The sequence below is a fragment of the Hyaena hyaena genome, unplaced genomic scaffold (genome assembly GCF_003009895.1).
Source record: "Hyaena hyaena isolate Hyena2069 unplaced genomic scaffold, ASM300989v1 scaffold_86, whole genome shotgun sequence".
NCBI lineage: Eukaryota > Metazoa > Chordata > Mammalia > Carnivora > Hyaenidae > Hyaena > Hyaena hyaena.
This window is the reverse complement of record NW_024080721.1, coordinates 1092029-1111728: the sequence shown is the minus strand read 5'-3', so window position 1 is coordinate 1111728 and position 19700 is coordinate 1092029. Positions and strand designations below refer to the sequence as shown.

General features: G+C 38.5%; 1 protein-coding gene across 4 annotated transcripts in view; it reads left to right on the top strand.

Moving 5' to 3' along the window:
- The window catches only part of GIGYF2 (GRB10 interacting GYF protein 2), a 138061-nt gene that overhangs the window by 74796 nt on the left and 43565 nt on the right, over positions 1 to 19700 (top strand). For 3 of the 4 annotated variants that reach the window (XM_039234494.1, XM_039234493.1, XM_039234492.1), the window contains 6 exons: positions 9614 to 9793; positions 13122 to 13339; positions 13432 to 13594; positions 13681 to 13869; positions 16302 to 16498; positions 17495 to 17654. In XM_039234494.1, coding sequence (XP_039090425.1) covers positions 9614 to 9793; positions 13122 to 13339; positions 13432 to 13594; positions 13681 to 13869; positions 16302 to 16498; positions 17495 to 17654 — 1107 coding nt within the window. Of the gene's footprint in view, positions 1 to 9613; positions 9794 to 10924; positions 11046 to 13121; positions 13340 to 13431; positions 13595 to 13680; positions 13870 to 16301; positions 16499 to 17494; positions 17655 to 19700 lie in introns of those variants that run through there. The other variant, XM_039234495.1, reaches the window with a different exon arrangement.

Here is a 19700-nt window from a genome sequence, read left to right as displayed (position 1 = left end):
TTTACCCAACACAAACCTTAACAATTCTGGAGAAAGCCTCCAGAACTGACTTGGAGAAGGGGTGCATTTTTTCCCTCTAATCAGGACCGGTCTTTAGTAAGTTTGCATAATCTTACTTAAGAGTTTATTTGAAAGTTCAAAGGGATAAAATTCCCTGCAAGGTTTCTTTTCAGCCGTCTTTCCTTATATAGCATGTTGAAGTGTGAGATACTTCCTTTACTATTCTTTTTTTCCCCTCCATTTCTTTGGGGAAGATTTCCTTGGATAAGGACTTTTAGGCATGAATTAATGAATTGACTTTATTGGTTTTCTTTTCATATTCCATCTCACTAGAATGGCTACCACTAATTCTAGAACTGGGTAATACAGGTAATTTAGTTACTTGAATTTGGGGGGATGGGAGAGGGGCAAGGAAGCAGGCTCTTTTTTTTTTTCCCTTATTTTTTTTAAGGCAATGTGTGGAGATCTTGAATAAGAATAAACTTAATTGTTTGGTACCTGGCACTTATCGTTAAAAAACACACCTATGAGAGGGAGCTGAAGAATTTTCTTAAGGCATGCTTTAGTAATGTTTTGGGGATGATTTCCTGAGAAGCATAAAGAATGTGTCGTAAAATGTAGCGTTCAGGGTACAGAAAACTTAATCTTCTAAATAGTGTTTAGGTGGAAAATGTCTGTGATCCTGCTTGTAGCAACCTTGAAAAAGCTGTAGGGTGGCTTTGTGTAATGCCTTTACTGAGCAGTACTTTTCTCTACCTCTGTTAGCTGCTGATTTAAAAACTTTGATCAAATGTCACATGTAAGAGGATCTGAGAAACAAAGGCTGTGATTGTTCAAAGTAAAATCATGGAAGGCCTGCTGGGAAAATTATTAATGTAGACCAATATAACGCTACTTAGAAGGTGAAATCCGCCTTTGTAGATTCCTTCCCCTCCCCCCACCATTTTTTTTTTTTTAAAGTATTAATTCCTTCTTTGTTTTATTAATGACAAACATTTCAATACAAGTTCAGACACAGCACTGGAAACTTTGACCTTTAGAACTAGAGAAGGTAGAAGCATAAAGTAGGGGCTTGTGATGTGATGCTCGTTCCCTACACACACTGGTAGGAATTTTTTTTGGTATCAGTCGACAGTTGACTGATGGGAGAGAAAAAGCCAGATGTAACAGTGCCTTTCAGAAAGTACAGGAGTATATCTGCCACTCCTGTGTGTCTTGCATCCACATTATAGTAAGCTTTATGGTGAAGGATTTTAACCAAACTTAGAAGCCTCTTTCCATAATATACTGTTTCAGAATGTATGAAGGCAAAAATGATTTGGCAGAATGTGTCAAGTGAAGAAGTGTTCTGGTTTCTGTGTTTCTGCAGTTTGGAAGTCTTGCTGTGGTCTGTAGACCATGATTGCTCATTGCTCATTGTGTGGATATTGTAGGCCAGCTTTGGAGGGTCTCCTCAGGAGCACGGTACTCCCATTATAACATCCTGAGCAGTTCAGTTCGTGTGTACTTGAGGTTGCCTGGTCAACTGAGATGAAACTGATGCTGGCATAGGTGGTATGTCAACTTTACCCTAAAATACACGGGCCCTTCCATCTAAATAGAATTACTGAATTCAGTTGGAGACAGCTCTAAAACATCTCCTCTATGAATGAACATGAATGCTACATATCTATTCATTTATTTTTTTTGTGGGAAACTTACAATGATTAAGCAAGGTGCCAAGGACAGATACATTATTCTTTTTTAATGTTTATTTTTGGGAGATGGAAAGAGACAGAGCACAAGCAGGAAGGGGCAGAGACAGAGGGAGACACAGACTCTGAAGCAGGCTCCAGGCTCTGAGCTGTCAGCACAGAACCGGACACAGGGCTTGAGACCACGAGCTATGAGATCATGACCTGAGCTGAAGTTGGATGCTTAACCGACTGAACTATCCAAGCGCCCCTGTTATTCTTTACTAAATTCAGTTCTCTGTCCCTAACGGTGTTTGCTTTTCTTTCTGGCTAAAGTAATCCAGTATACAGTCCATAACTGTACCAGTTTGTACTTGAGAATAACAAAAGCTTTAGTCGAAATGTAGTGTCCTCCTGTGTGTACGTGGATAATCTCTGAACTTTAAAACTTTAGCCCGGGTTTCTTAGGTTCTTTCTTACATAGTACACTTAGCTTTCTTTAGAAGATGCCCCATGCTTTTCCAGTTGTTTCAGGCCAATCTCCTGATTGTTGTCTTCCCAGAGATTTGAGGCAGTGTCTGGATGTATACCAGCAGACAGCTGAGCATGTAGGGATATGGGGCATATTCAAATCACAAGAGATACTTTTTCAAAGAGATTTTGATATGCTTTAGCCCCTCCAGTCTCTCCTAGCCAGGAGCTGCTGTGTTTTAAGGACCAGTATTACTGAGTAGAGCAGATTGTTAATCCCTTAGGGGTTAGGATGGCAGAAAAGCTACAAATCTCTGGGTAAAAAAGATTTTAAACTTCTCTGTCCTAGCCATCTTGAGTTTGTTTACAATTAACTGTGGGGGTGGGGGAGTAAATATCAACACCTGGATGGGATTTCCTTTTGCTATTTTCTCTGGTGTTAGAAAATATTTTTAGTGTTGATCGGAGAATATATATCTGAATAGAGGAATACAAAGTTTCTTACTAGAAAAATTTGCGCATAAACAAGCTTCAAAGTCTGTCCCATAATTCCATTTTTGCTTTTGGAGTTTGGGCACTTGTAAGTTCCAAGTCTCACAGCTGTAGATTTTATTGGCTGAATGCCTCTTTGCTCCATCTGAAGTTTTCCATAAACACCATTTTTGGCTGTGAGTCAAACATGCACACAGGTGCCCTTTTACTGCTCTTTCTCCTTAGGAAGTCTACTCAATTAGACCAGACTAAAACCAATATTACATTTTAATTTAATTTTTTTCTTAGAAGAGTCCTGTTTAGACTTAACATAGTAAGTCAGAAACAACCAAGTATTTACTGCTGTTGACAAAATGTTTATGTATGTAGTACATTTGCAGTTTAGCACCTTTTATACATCTCCAGTTACTGTTGATGTAAGAACATAACACTGTAACATGTGTTATAGAGATAGTATACTTTGGTTGTGGAACAGTCATGTTTGCTATATTGACTAGAAGAAAATGCATTTTAGATTTGTGTATCTTTATCCTTTGGAGGTCACAGATACCTTTAAGACTCTTACAAAAACCTAGATCCTTTCCCCTGATTAAAGAAAACATGCCAGCATAATAATATGCTTCTAATTCAAGGATTCATAGCCTCCATGTTCACGTGTTAACTGTAGGTTAGGAATATTTGGGTCAGGCATTAAATTTATAAATTATTCAGTTACATTTACATCTAACTCTTGTTCACAGGTTAGTCTGTTAAGATTTTAAGATGAAGTTAACTAAAATATGTGGTTACTCAGCTGTATTGTGGTGCTGATGTTAGGAAGGAGGAGAAAGTCTTTGGCTTGAAATGCTAGGGAAGGCCTTGTGAATGTCCTCACTGGCCCCTGTAGACTTCTTTGTGGACACGAAAGGAACTTTAGGTATCACTCTCTCAGCTGCCCAGGAATGACTTTTAATCTTTAGCTTTTATTTTAAATTACATCAGGAATACACAAATGTATGTGTTTTTTTTAAAACAAATTATAGAGATGAAATTCTCTTTGACACTTTCACTCCCCACCCAGATCTACACAAGTGCAAACCCTCTGTAATCATTTAGGTTATAAGAGATTAATTATTTTAATGTTTTAGAGCAATTCTTGCATGCAGTGTAATTATTAATTGTATTAGTAGTAATTGGAATAGTATGTGCATTATATAGATAATTTTTTTTTAGATTTTTATTTTTAAGTAAATTCCATACCCCAACATGGGGTTGAACTCATAACCCCCTTGATCAAGAGGCACATACTCTACTGACTAAGCCAGCCAGGTGCTCTAGAAATGCATATTTATTAAAGGGTGCTTGAGGTCATTTTTTTTTCTTTTCAAAATAATTTCTAGAGTAAAATTTTTATATTGAAGGAATTGGTCATAACATTTTTTCAGGGATATACATTTTGGCATCATTCCTGCTAGAAGATTAATAGATTTAGTTCCATCTTTCCGTTTTAGAGATGTTGTTAGTCTTTGTCTCCAAGCTGTACCAAAAGTTGCCCTTTTAGAGTTTCTTAGACTTTGATCCCAGAGCTTCCACTTTCTGCGTTAGTTTTTCTAGAATTTTTGCTGCTTCTGATAGGTTAAGTTTGTGAGTAAACCCACTTATGACTTATTCACATAAATGAGTAAACCTATGTTTTATTTCTAATTTGGGCACCACTCAGCTATGTGACCTTGGGAAACCCCTACAGCTATCCCGTTCCTCATAAGAACAATAGAGATGATGATGTTTAACTTAACTCTTGGTATTACAAGGATTAGATGCAATTTTTCAACTGTACTAATCAGGTTTACATGTGTGTCCCTGGACCTGGTGGATAGGTGCTATGTTTAAGTCTCTTGTTTATTTTTAATCCTACATCTTTAATTGTATTTGTCCATAGAGGAGGCACTCATGTTAATGTGTGCTAGAGGTTTGAGTAAAACAAACAGGTAAAAAAAAAAAAAAAGGTATTTTCCCTGGGAAAATATTTGGTACTACTAAAGTTGAATATACCTTATTTCACTCGTGGATATATACCAACAGAAATGCAAGCATATATTCCCCAAACTTCTTATGTTCATAGCAGCACAGTTCATAATAGCAAAAAACTAGAAACAACCTAAATGAGCAGAGGAAGAGTGGTCTGCCCATACAGTGAGGTCCTGTACAGCAGTGCAAAAGAATCTTCTGTATGTAGTTATTGGCATAAAAAAATTGAAAAATGGCAAAACTAGTTTTTAGAGATAGTGGGAAATAGTGCTTACCTTGGGAAGGGTTGACTTGGGGGACATGAAGACTTTTGAGGGCTCCTGGTATTTTCTTTTTTAAAATCTTAGTGATGTGGGGGTGTCTGGGTGGCTCAGTTGGTTAAGGGTCCGACTTCAGGTCAGGTCATGATCTCGCAGTTCGTGAGTTTGAGCCTCGCATTGGGCTATCTACTCTCAGCACAGAGCCAGCTTCAGGCTCTCTGTCTCTGTCTCTGTCTCTCTCTCTGCCCCTCTTCTGCGTGCTCAAGCTCGCTCTCAAAAATGAAAAAATAAATGAAAAAATATCTCATGGATATATTTGCTTTATGGAAACTATTGAATTGTACATTGGTGATTTATATACTTTTTGGCAAGAATGTTATACTTCATAATAAGTGTTCACAGAGAGGGTGGAGGAGAGGAATGAAGTACACTCAAAAGTTACTGAATTTGTTTCACCTTTCTCTTGTGAAAATGACAACTCCCAAAGACAGAACTCCACCAACCTTGCGCTTGCATGTGGGGTATGTGGCATGCCGGAATTGTATTATTCTGGCTTTCCTTGGTTCACAGGAGAAGTTGTCTGTCACTTTATCTATTGTAGTTACTAATTATGTGATATTTGATGTCAGAAAGTTTGTTGCAGCTTTAGGAATTAATTTTGTGGAAACAAGCACTCATTAACAAAATTTGAACCCCGTTGTCACAGAATTTTTCACCTAGAGTGGGCGGCCTTACCTCAGTACACACTCACACCCTCTCTCTATCAAACTGGGAGTTGGACTTTCCTTCCCTCCCCTCCCCTCCCCTCCCCTCCTTCGTGTCTAGGTATATAGATCAGAATTGGAGCCAAAATTTAAAATCAGGTGTAGGGACTACAAGATCTTTATTTTTTGTTCAGGACTGTGTTCTTCTTTAACTTCAGAATATCTGTCTCAAATCCTCTTTTGGAACAAGGAGTGGCATAGGCATTGAGGCTTTATGAAGTTGAAAATTACAAGATAATTTTTAGTAAGTAGAAAAGCCAGATTTTTTCCTTCCTGTATTTTCCCTATTTTTGCCCCCTCCATTTTTTAAAAGATTGGGGTGCCTGGGTGGCTTAGTCGGTTAAGCGTCTGACTTTCAGTCTGGTCATGATCACATAGTTAATGGGTTCGAGCCCCATGTTGGGCTCTGTGCTGACAGCTGTCTCAGAGCCTGGAGCCTCCTTCAAATTCTGTATCTCCCTCTCTCTCTGCCCCTCCCCTGCTTCCTCTCTCTCTCTCTGTCTCTCAGGAAAAAAAAAAAAACATAAAAAAAGATTTTATCTTATTTAAAAGATTTTGTTATTATTTCTTTTACTTGAGAGAGAGAGAGAGCGAGCGAGCGAGAGTGAATGCGCGTGCGCGAGAGCAGGGAAGGGGCAGAGGAATAGAAAATCCCAAGCAGGCTTTGGGCTCAGTGAGGAGCCTGACACGGGGCTCGATCCAACTATCTGGGATCATCACAAGCCAAAATCAGAAGTCACATGCTCAACTGACTGAACCACCTAGGCATCTCTTAACATTTTATTTTTGAGTAATCCCTACACCCAACGGGGGCTCATCTTACAACCCCGAGATCAACAGTCACACACTCTACCAACTAAGCTTGAAAAACATCCCTTTCTGTCCTGTTTTTTTTTTTTTTTTTTCCTTCTTATTCTTAGGTACTAATATGAAAAGTATATGTAGGACTTGACAGTTACAAAGGTAAAGAAGCTGTTAATGTAAAATAAAAATGCAAATAATTAATAAAGGACGTAAGGTTTAAACAACATGAAAAAATCTTTGATATGAAAAATTCATCTTTGAGCCACATTAGTATACTATTTATATAACTAACTATTAAAGTAGTAAAGGTTTTAAAAGGATAGCAGCACTTTAGTGTTCATAATATAAAATAGTGTGGTGAGTTGACCCCTTTTTTGAGGGGGGATAAAGTCGTATCAGTGGATGAAGTCTGTCATTTACTAGTAATTTCACTCTGTGAAGTTTCTTTTTTTTCAGAAGACCTAGTTCAGAAAAGCAGATATTTCTTACTTTATCTATCGTTCACGAAAAAAATGGTGATAAAGTAAATGTCCAGTGGGGAATAATGTAGTAGATTATGCTGTAGCAGCAAGTTATACCTCATATATATATAACTATTTGTATTATTAGGAAGATGTATAATCACAGAGAAATATTTGTTATAGAAGAAAAGTAGATTACAAAATAGTGGGTATACTGATCACAACTATATAAAAATAGAAAGTTATGTAAAAGCTAACTACAGATAGAATTCCGTTTCTCAGAATGAGGGATTACTAGTATTTTTATTTTTAATTTTAATATTTTTGCAGTTTATTATCTGTTAGAATTAGTGACCAGTTTTTGATGAGTTAAGCATTTTGCCATTCATGCTCTTTGCTTACTTTGGTATGTTGATTACTTTTTCAAAGGCTTAGTTTAAAAGTAGGTGAAAGAAAGTGAGTGTGTTTAGCTCATCCATCATGTGATTACTACTGTATTCCCAAATCAGTTGCATGGTACCTGGCACATATTGCTTGTAACTGACTGATTACATGGTTTAAAAGCCATTTCCCATCATTTATCTATATAGGTCTGTACCTCTTTTTATGTGTTAGGGATTTCTGTAGGTTTCTTTTTTGTGAGCATAACTTCATTTTTCATCAGGTCATATCACTAGATGTGGTACTGTGTAAAATGGATTGCTCCTCTTCTGAGCAAGAGAACCTGGAAGGCCTTCTAACCCAACGGCAAACATGGAATATATCGGTGCTTGAATTCATACAACTTGGCACTTAATGTGCAAGACATATTTGTTGAATGTGTCAGATCAACATTTGAGTCCTGTCTATGCTATTCAAATAGTGGTGTGTGATTTTGGACAGTTCACTTACGTTATCTTTTTGAGCCTCAATATTCTCAGCAAATACTGAGGATTGTTATGAAGAATAAGTCTTACAAATGAGTGTTTTTATTATCTATGGCTGTGTAACAAAATTACCTCAAAACTTAGTGACAGCAAACATTTATTATCTTAGTTTCTGTGGGTCAGGAAGGAGCATCATAGCTGGATGGCTCTGATCTGAGTCTTTCCTGAGGCTGTAAGGCTGCCATCAAGGTGTTAGCCAGGCCTGCAGTCATCTGAAGGCTTGACTGGGGTTGGATCCATTTTTGAGCGCACTCTTGTGGCTGTTGGCAAGCCTCAGTTCTTTGCCCTGTAAGGATGGCAGCTGGATTGCCTTGGAGGAGAGCATCCCAGGGGGAATTCACAGTCGTATGTAACTCTGTATTGGCAGTGACATCTTATTTCTCCTGTATTCTCTTTGTTGGGAGCCAGTCAATAAATGCAGCGCACACTTCAGGTGAGGGGATTACACAAAAGCTAGAAGGCAGGGCTTGTTGGGGGCTGTTTTTGGAGCTGTCTGCTATAATAAGAAAGCAGGTAATATTTTGCCCAGCAAATACTTGCAGACACCACCCACCCCTCCCCGCAATTGTCAGGTGTTTTATCCTTCAGTAGAATAATAACTTGGTAACAACCTACTGTTTTGGGCAGACAGGATATTGAATCTTACTACATGTGAAATGGTATATATGAGAATGACAAAACATTAGAATTCCCTCATTTTCAGATGGAACTATGACATTCTTCACTTTCACTGTGGTTTAGTGGAAAGAATTGAGGCTGTCATGAAGTATATGTAACTTTTTAATTGTTATAAATGGAAGATATCAGTGTATGTTCTGGATTTTCAGCTAATTTAACGTGAGATTTTATATGATCTGTTTTTATGAATTGTGTTAGAACATGTGGGGTGGTGACTAAAGAATTTGTACAGTTTGGATTTGTCTGGTCCTTTGAAAATACCAGTTTCGTTTACTTGGTATACCAGGCTCTCTTTCACCATTAAAGGACTCTTAATATACATTAGGTTACACACAGCTTAGCTTTAAATTCTGTTCTGAAGCAATTTGTTGTATGTCTATAATGTAATAGCTGTTAGAGTAAATGAAAAATTATAGTTCATACTCTCTACATTTGAGTTTACAGTGTGTTTTAGGATAAAAGACAAGTTGAATTTTACAGATATCCTTTTGGGGAAGAATCACCAATAGAAGTTAATTAAATTAAGATATAATTGAAAATATATGATTTTTAAAAAAGTAGCATGTACTGGTTGAGGAAGGTTGATTCAGTTTTCATTGCATACCCTTTTTTAAAAAAATCTGTTTTTAATGTTTTATTTATTTCTGAGAGAGAGAGAGAGAAAGCATGAGCAGGGGAGGGTCAGAGAGAGAGAGAGAGACATACAGAATCCAGAGACAGGCTCCAGGCTCTGAGCTAGCTGTCAGCACAGAGCCCGACGTGGGGCTTGAACCCACAAACTGTGAGATCATGATCTGAGCCGAAGTTAGACGCTTGACCGACCGAGCCACCCAGGCGCCCCTACCCTTTTTTTTTTTTTTTTAAATGTATGTATTATTTAAAAAATAATTGTCCAGTCTGTGTACATTAAACTTTAAGAAATGTGTCTAATAATATATGCATATATCTGCAATTATTTTATTTACACTGCCTTAATGTTGAAATCGACACATTTGCACAAAAGCTTGATTTGAGCAGTCCAGTCTGTTTTCAGAATCCTCAGTGGCCAAGGCACATGTTTACTTATTTTCATTACAGGGAGACCAAATTTTGAGGAAGGTGGACCAACATCGGTGGGAAGAAAGCATGAATTTATACGATCAGAAAGTGAAAATTGGCGTATTTTTAGAGAGGAACAAAATGGAGAAGATGAAGATGGAGGTTGGCGACTAGCTGGATCAAGAAGGGATGGAGAGAGGTGGCGGCCTCACAGTCCTGGTAAGAATTCTGTTGAGTGAGTGCACAGAGACCAAAATAAGTGAGTATTTAGTAAGGAAATTTTTATGGATTAAGTAGAAGAGGTAAGCTGGTTTAAAAAAAAAAAAAAGGCGTCAATTACTTTATGTCCTCATACTCTGTCTTACTACTACAAAAAAATTTCAACATGAAAATTCCTCACATCTGTTCATTTGATGAAAATCATCTTTATTTTTCTGCAGCAAATAGTGTTCATGGGAAACACCTACCCTTAGCTGCAGAAATGTAAATGGGTTTCATTTGGTTTTGTGTAATGCTTAATCTGTCTTTTTCAGCATGCTTTAAAACTTATACATGTATAATTATATGCTCACTAAGGAATATGTGCTCCCACTAAAATGGATATTTTTCCTGCATAATAAAGGATTTATTCTTTCAAATTGTTTTTTGTCCTGAAAATGTGATTTATGCTTATTTGAAGAATAAACTTTAAACCCAGGTCAAAAACGTAATCACAAGTTCATTCTTTTGTCCTTCTAACTTTAGAAAAAGGAGAGAGAATAGTAGTGATTAGTGGTTTTGTAAGTTCTTCTGTTTGACTCTTAAGAATGCTTCAAACTGTTCTTCCCTGACATTAGATATGCTGGTAATTGAAGACACTGGTGCTTTGTGTCAAAGTTCATCCCCTACCAAAGTGCTGATTCCATGCCTCATGATAATCAGATGCCACTGTAGTTTGATCGTGGGGTCATGCCGAACTGAAGCAGAGAGAGTTTATATTTGCCTTGTGAATTTCATGTGCATAACATTATTTTAGCTATCAACCATATCCCAAAGAAGCTTATTTTTCATAGAAGAAGTCATAAGCTGTTTGCATTTACATCTTAAATCAAGTTATTAGCACTAGTCTCAGTCTGAGTAAACATAGCAGGCATTCAGAGTGCTTTGTGTAGATAAGTAGAAACATAGTGAAGTTCATCTTTGGATAGGGTTTTGATGCTTTTATCCCAACTCCTCATGGCTGCCTTATAGGTGAGTTTTCTGTCATTAGTAGGCATTGTTTACATCACAGTTATCTAGGCAGTTCTTATCAGTCTGAGTGCTGGGCAACCAAATGTTACAGTTCTCTTCAAGACATCACGGCATTTTGTGCTGAGCTTGCCTGTGAGCAAAAGGGTTTGTAGACTATGTTCCCAACAAGCATTCAGTGAAAGAATGGACAGGATCTGGACTGAGCAAGAAGAAAAATTCCAGCTGATCAAAAACAAACAAGGTGAATGTTTTGGAAGATCAACAGTGTTTGTGAGCCCAAACATCTGATGTTGATTCTTAATAGAATCTCTTTAATAAGGGAGTTAAAGTAATATTTTAGCATATACTTCTACCACTGACCCTCTTAACCCCAACAACTTTGATTTTGGATACATGTTGTCTTTTTCTTAAATCTTTCTCCTTGATATATGATTTCCATGTCCGATTTATTTGTCATTAACTTAACAATTTCTCCAAATTTTATATTGATATATTTTTAAAAGACAGTTTGGGGTATGTAACAATATATGGGGGTGAAAAATCAGTGGAAATAAGCATTTTTTAAAAAGAACACTATCTGCTTTTTCAACAGCATATTAAAAGTGAAGTCTGATTATGTCAGTTGTTATAAATTACTGTTAACATTTCTTAGATTATACTTATTCTTTTATGACTTGATTAAAAGTTTAAATATAATGACTTTTGACTGGTTTTTATATTATAAAAATTGTAGCAGACTTTTATTCTGATGTTGTAAGGCCTTAAAAAGCAGTGGTTGGTCTTAAAAAGCTATAGATGTGCCTTATCTGCTGTATTTAGTTTAAGTAGGTCTCAAAACTGGATGGAGATGCAGCTATTAAGGTTAAGGACAGCTAAGCATCCACTCTGGAAGCTCAACTTAAGAAACTCAGTAAGAAGAAAACATGAGCCAGATGCCTAGAAGGATAGATCCCTATCATGGTGCATACTTAACAGACGGTTTAGAAATGATAGTAGTAGAGTTCTCAGGAATTCAACATTGGATCATGAATACTTCTTTTGAGTAATGATTCTAGGTTTGCATATAAGCAAACTGGATATAAAGTTCCTTAGTTTTCATAGGAGGTAATTGTTGTTAAGGGAGTGTGGGAATAATGTTTTCTTACCTTTTTTGTGAGTGACTTACAAGTAGCTACCTCTTTTGGGGCTGTTAATGTTTGCCTTCTCATTTTCAGTTTGATTTTTAGATTGCTAGTTTTAGCAAATTGAGCCTCCGTAGTAAGAACATTTAACTTTGGCTCATTTCTTTTCTGTATCTCCCACAGAGAAAGCATTCAAAGAAGGGAAATTTTAATAGGTTAAAACTTGCCTCTCTTTTTAAGATTCTCTTAGATTCAGGTTTGTCAGATATTAACAAGATCTCCCCGCCACCCCCCCCCTTTTTTTAAATACCTTAACTGATGTCTTTTATTCTTATGCAGTCTTTCTTTTGGAAAGTAGATGTAATAAACTGTATGCTAGGGTGGATTTAGGAATGTCCCTGGGGGTATTTTACAGAAATAAAAACTCCCTGGGGAGAGTTAAGAAGTGAGAGTTATGGGAAAGGAAAGTGAGCCTGCTGTTGTGGAAAAAGCAGTAGTGGATGCAGAATTCAGTTCTAGTTCTGCTTTGCCATTATGCACGTTATTTCTATCAGAATTTTTGTTTCTTAAACTGTAAAATTAGGATAGTGGACTATATAAGATCTTTGACGTTTGTCAGTGCTCTAATTCCATGACTTTTTGTTGGGAATCAGAATTACAACTGGGATCTTGGCAGTAGCAAGTTAGCGTGAGTTTGATATTAGGAATTGACATAGAGGATTGGTTTTATCCATAAAGGATGATATTTTTATGAGAAGAAGGAAAATGTGTAACACCTGCTAATGGGAAGCATGGACTTGAGTATGGAAAAGTACCCAGCGTTAGAAATCTGGGCTAGGAGTGTACCATGTGAATGGCTAACTGGAGTTTCGGTCAGATCCCCAAAGCTTATCCAAAGTGTGTACTTTGAGTCAGGTGTCCTTTAAAAGTAATTTTGTTTTAAATTTATCTTTCAAGGCTGTAGAGTATATTGTGTGGCTCAGTACTTAAATGAAGATAACCACTATTGTCACTTAGTGACATCATTCCTATGATAAGCTCTGAACTTCATTTAATTTGCCCAGTTTTCTCTTTAGTAGATTGATCCATTTGATTTCACAGTTAGTCATAGTTTTCTTCTTTATTTCCTGTTCATGATTTTCTTTTTCAAATGCTGTCATGAAAGTTTTCTAAGGTTTGTACCCTCCTCATCCCAGATGGCCCTCGCTCTGCAGGCTGGCGGGAACACGTGGAACGACGGCGAAGGTTTGAGTTTGATTTTCGAGATCGGGACGATGAGCGGGGCTACCGAAGGGTGCGCTCTGGCAGTGGAAGCATGGATGACGACCGGGACAGCTTGCCCGAGTGGTGCCTGGACGATGCCGAAGAAGAGATGGGCACGTTTGACTCCTCTGGAGCATTCCTCTCTCTGAAGGTGGGAAATCTCTCTTAAGTGTCATGATAGACACTGACCTTCCACCAAAGCCAAATGTATTTTTGACCTTTGGCTTTGTTTTCTTGATACAGAAAGTACAGAAAGAGCCGATTCCAGAAGAGCAGGAGATGGACTTCCGGCCTGTAGAGGAAGGCGGGGAGTGCTCGGATTCTGAGAGCAGCCATAATGAAGAAGCCAAAGAACCTGATAAGACAAACAGGAAAGAGGGAGAAAAGACAGATAGAGTAGGAATTGGTGAGGCTCTTTTTTTGTCTTTTACCTTCTTTTCATCAAATCAAAAGCTTCCTAAGTTGTTAATTTAAGATGACTTCATGTTACAGAAGCTAGTGAGGAAACATCCCAGTCGTCATCCTCATCTGCGAGACCAGGTACTCCTCCAGACCATCAGCCTCAGGAAGCACCACAGTTTGAAAGGAAAGAGGAACCCCAAACTGAGCAGACAGAAAAAGCTGAGGAAGAGAGTCAGACGGAAAATAGCCTGCCAACCAAAGTGCCCAACAGAGGGGATGGTATGTATTTGTGAGAGTAGATAAGCTAAAACAGGATTCTGCTCAGGCCAGTGATCACTGAGAAGATAGGTTTCTGTTTATGCCTCCTAGAGCTGCTTCTAGTAGTGAATTATTGGAATAGATTATTTTACTGGGAAACTTAGTCTTTTCCCACATATGTGTCCTTCCCAAAACTCACCGAAACAGACGGGAAGCAAAGGTGGAGCTCGGAAGTTTCCCTTTCTAGAATGTTATGACATAGCCACCTCGGTATCAGTCGTGCAGACAGAGTTTAGGATCCTCCGCAGTAATTTGATTCTCTCATCAGACAGGGACCTTCGTTTCGTGTGGTGGCCACAGGATGTATGTCCAGAGGCCACACTAAATGCTGTTGTTCCAAAAGAGGCCAAAGAGGACATGGATGTATCTATGGAAGTCCTACCAGCTTTGCTAGTGAATAAGCTTACAACAGACCTCCTCCTTTAGTATTGCTGTGTTGGTTTTACTTTGCTCATATATTTTAGTAGGTAGTATTAAAGTTTACTTCCATGTTTCTTCTTGTACATACTTAAAATTGATATGGTAATTCCTGATGTTGAAGGGTTAATGGGTTGAGTCTCCATAAGAAGTCACACTATTAACACGGCCTGTGAGACCTTGCATTTGCCGGCCTCCGTACAGTTTCAGTGCCACTTCTGTCTCCTTCCTCTGTTCCCCAGCCTGTTTGGTCCTTAAGTGTGCCCCAGCATGTGCTGTTCTCTCCCCCATCCCACATTCCCAAGCCACACGAGGGATCCTCTGTAGTGTCCTAAACAACTGGCACTATTTCTCACCTAGCAATACAGTGTTAAACAGATGTGTTTATTATCCTTTTTGCTCAATAGACTAATATTTTGGGGGCTTAAACTAAGGATTTCTCTTCATAGTTTTATGTCTAGAAGAAAGCTTAAAGAGTGAATTCAGCAAGTATTTGAATCTCTGTTAGGCACTGTGCGACTTGTCCATTTTTAGACCTGCTTACTATGCAGTAGTCATTTTTCAGTTACGATGTGGCCCCAAGTTACTTGTGGTTCTTTCTCTTCAATGTACATCTCTAGGAGATTCTAGGATGCAGTCCAGACGTGTGTATTTTGAGAAAGCTTCATAGATGTGCATTAAAGATGAAAACTCCAGATTGATAGTCTGTATGGGAGATAAAACTTATGTATATCAGGCATCTAGGGCAAAATTCCTATTTTTAGAGGGTAGGTAAAGAGTAGCTAGAGAAGAATCTTCAGAGGCAAGAGTGGACTAGAGTGAGGGAAAGTAAGGAAAGGAGAAGGTTTTAGTTTAGGATTGGGTAGATAATGTCTAAGGCTACTGAGGTCGGATGATGAAGACTAGGTAGGAGAAGCCATTGGGTTTGGGGCTTTGAGTCACTGCTTCTCTTTGGGACAGAAGCTGTATTGGATGGGTGGAAGTGGAAGTCACAGCGTAGCAGGTGTGGGTGGCGGTGCATAGACTGTTCTTTTAAGAAGTTTGGCAAAGGGAGCGAGTGAGAGGAATGGGAATGTGGAGAAGCTATCTGTAATTGAACAAACAAGGTTTCAAAGGGGAAGCTGCAGTTGTATCTAATTACTTCCATCCCCTTTTCTTTCTTAAGAGCCTGCATCCTGAGAGGTTAGAAACAGGACCCAAAACAGAACTTGTTTTGCAGTCTGTTATATTCTTATTGAGAAGAGCTTCTTACACTGTACACGTAGACTCTTCAAGTGCTCTCCATTATCCTAAAAACTAATGTATTAAATTATATTTATTATCACTTGAAATAGGTACTTATTCCAAAGAAACGCAGATATGTTTAATCAAAGTTTTGATGATGAGATATGACAGTTTTGAGAAAATTTGCAGTGCTTTGTTAATGGTCTGCTGTTGGGAGACATGTTACAAAGATAGCCTGGGACTGATTCTGTTTCTTTTCAAGAGGTAGACATGTCACTGTTGGGCAGATGTTCTGGTGACACAGGCAGGCACTGCAGGAGGACCCTTGAATCCTTACATTTTGTCATTGTGTAGAGTTACTCCAGAAGAAGTAGCTGCAGTGAGGGCCGCCTGGGTGGTCAGTCCGTTAAACGTCCCCCAGCTCTGGATTCTGGCTCACGTCATGACCTCAGGGCTCCTGGCTTGTGTCGGGCTCTGTGGGGACAGTGCAGAGCCTGCTTGGGATTCTCTCTCTCTCTCTTTGTGCCCCTTACCCACTTGTGTGCGTGTGCACATATACACCCATACTTTCCCTCTCTTTTTTTCTCAAAATAAACTTAAAAAAAAAAAAAAAGTAGCTGCAGTGTTTGACATGTTCACATTTCTGTTGAGCCCATTTAGTGAATGGCCCAACTTGACAGAGATATAGTTATTCTTCATGAGAACCTCTGTACTTTAAAGGTTTTTCATTTTTCTGTGTTTGTTTCCTCTAGAACTGGTTTCTGATGTCCAGCAGCCCCTGCCACAGATCCCTTCAGACGCAGCCTCTCCCCTTCTCATCCTTCCCCCTCCTGCCCCCAGTCCTCGGCCTGCCCTGCGGCCGGTTGAAACTCCGGTCGTAGGTGCTCCTGGCATGGGCAGCGCTTCCACGGAGCCAGATGATGAAGAGGGCCTCAAACATTTGGAGCAGGTAAAAATCATGTAATTCTTTTTTTCTCCTCTCAAACCACCATAAAAATTGGAAAGCGTTATACGAATATTCGGAAATGGAACTTTTGTGCATTAGATTTTATGTACTGGAAAAGTTGTTTGTAAATCGAGTATTTATTTGTATGAGTAATTGTCTTTCAAATCATTTCATGCTTATAAGTTTCTGCTATGTAGTAGTCATTATGTCAGGTTATTTTTTCTCTTCTGAGGTTGCCCTTAGCTGTTTGCTTTTCTTTTTTCTTTTTGGAAATTAATGGAATGCCAAAAATGGCAAATACAAGCAGCTGTGGATGGGCATAGTGTCTTCTGTATTTTTTTGCCTAGAGTGTAACTGGGAATAGTTAAACTCTCAGGATATTAACATCTTATTCACGTCTCTAGATTTCCCTCAGTTTAAGTATCTCTGTTGAATGTAAATGGTGGCTGCTTTCTACAGAAGAATCTATTTTTCCTTTGCTGTGAGGTGGTTCTTGGTGGCAGGAAATGCTTGAAGAAAGAAAGAAAGAAAGAAAGCGGGCAGTGTCTTAGTAAAACTTGTAGAAGATTTTGTAATTGTATTAATTGAGCCTTTGTTGTATTAACACCCATGTTTTTACAGGTTTAGTTTATACGCTTCAGAATTGACCAATGGCTTATTAGTTTAAAAAGTAATCTTATTAATGTGTTGATTAGAAGAAGCCTGGGCTTTGATCCTTACAAGTTTGTGTTTTAACTTCAGTTTGCTCTGGTTAAAAGTTTTGAGACTTTGGGCAAGATTTGACCTCTCTGAGCCTTAGTTTCCCGCTCTATAAAATGGGGATAGTACGTATTTTCATGACATTGTTGAAAGAATTAAATGGTTGCCTGCTGTGTTTCTTGCACAGTAATACCTTTCACAGATCTAGTTGTTCAAAAAAGGTAGGCATTTTTATTATGTGTACTGGTATTAATTTGGGATCATTTGTTTCCTCATTCCATGTTTTTGTTTTTCTGTTAGCAAGCTGAGAAGATGGTGGCTTATCTCCAAGATAGTGCACTAGATGATGAGAGACTGGCATCAAAACTGCAAGAGCACAGAGCGAAGGGAGTCTCAATTCCATTGATGCACGAAGCAATGCAAAAGTGGTATTACAAAGATCCTCAGGGAGAAATTCAAGGTAGCTTGTTCCATTCTACTTAAAACTATTACCTTCAGATTTTATAAGATGCACATTATTTAATGTTAATTTGCATAATAATGGGAAAAGTCAATTTTTACAGCTTTATATATATTTTTTATATATAATATAAAATATTTATATATTTTATAAAAATATATATATATAAATATTTTTTTTAAATAGGCTCCTCCCATAGTACTTTACAATTTCGATTTCGGTGGTGGCGGGGAGGGAGGTCCAGTGAAAATCATTCGAATACAAGGAGGAATGTGATAGGAAATAAATATACTAGGGATGTAAACAAAAATGCTTAGGATGTTGTCAGTTCTCTCTTCCTAGCTGGTTAACTAGGCAGGTAAGAGTTACCTACTCTGCGCTTCAGTTTACCTCCCATTAAAAGGTGATGACAATCTTAGAAGATCTTACTTGAATGTTTTGCTCAAGTGGATTGATATCATAAATGGTAAAGAACTATCTGAGAAAGCACAGTACCTGCCATATTATAAGCTAATCCCTTAAAAGATTTGTAGGGTGCCGAACTTAGAATGGGGAGAGAATGCTGTAAAAACTTGTTAATTCATTTCCACTTCTGAAATCTTTGTTTATAACGTGAAATTGGTTGACTGTATTAGTGTTGGTCTCATGATAGTGTTTTACCAAGTACACCCTGTGATCTCTTTGTGACATGCTAACCCCCCTTCCCTCCTAGTCCCCTACCTTCTGTTCTGCTGCATAGCATCTGTTACTGCTTGGCTCTGATTTGTTCATGTTCTGTTCACACCCCTGTAGAATGGAAGTTGCATGGGAGCAGGACTGTGTGTGTGTATGTTTTGTTTTTGTTTTCGCTTTGTAAACCAATCAAAAGTGTTCAGTTGATGTTTTAAGGATTACAAATGGAAAGACAAAGTGTGCTTCCAAATTGAGGGCTGTGTGTTATAATTAAAGCATACACGGAGGGGTGCCTGGATGGCTCAGTCAGTGGAGCGTCGGACTTGATTTTGGCTCAGGTCACGATCCCAGAGTCGTGTGATTGAGCCCCACATCAGAGTTTGTGCTGAGCGTGGAGTCTGCTTAAGAGTCCCGCGCCCCGCCCCCCTGCCCGTCTGTCTGTCTGTCTCTCTCCTTCCCTCTCCCCCCTCCCTCTTTCTCCTTCTCTCTCTCTGCTCCTCTCCCCAATTTGTGCATGCGCTCTCTCTAATTTAAAAAAAAAAAAAAAAATATATATATATATATATGGATGTGTGCTCTAATTAAATGTATTTTGAGATAATTGTAGCCTTACATGCATTTGTAACAAATAATACAGAGCTCTTACGTACTCTTTACCCAATTTCCCTCAGTGGTAGTCTCATGCAAAACTGTAGTATCATATCCAGCCAAATTATTTTTGAGAGCGAATGAGCACGTGCAAGTAGGAGAGGGGTGGGAGGTGGGGGACACAAGAGGGCTCTGCTGACAGCAGACAGCTCAGTGTGGAGCTCAAACCTGTGCACCTCTAGATCACAACCCTGAGCCAAAGTTGGATGCCTAACCTAGTGAGCCACCCAAGTACCCCAAGATTCAGAACATTGTCATCTCGTATTGCCCTTGTATGGACATGTACTTCCTTCCCACCTATTTCTGCTTCTTAACACTTGGCAGCCACTAATCTGTTCCCCATTTCTGTATTTTGTCATTTCAAGAATCTTGCAGAAATGGAATCCATTTCCATCAAGTGGAAAAATGTGTTTGGTTTTTTTTTTTTTTTTTTCATTCAGCACAATTCTCTGGAGATTCATACAGGTTGTTGCATGTATCAGTAGATTGCTTCTTTTTATTTACTGAGTAGTACATCCATGATATATGTGTATCGTTTAACTATTTATCCACGAAGGGCATCTGGGTTGTTGCAGTTTCTGGCTATTTTAATGCAGCTGTTGAACATTTACGGATAGGCTTTTGTGGTAACACAGCTCTTCATTCCTCTGAGACATAAACTTCCGGGAGTGCAATTGCTAAATTGTATGGTGATGACATTTTTAGTTTTTTTAAGAAACCGCCAAA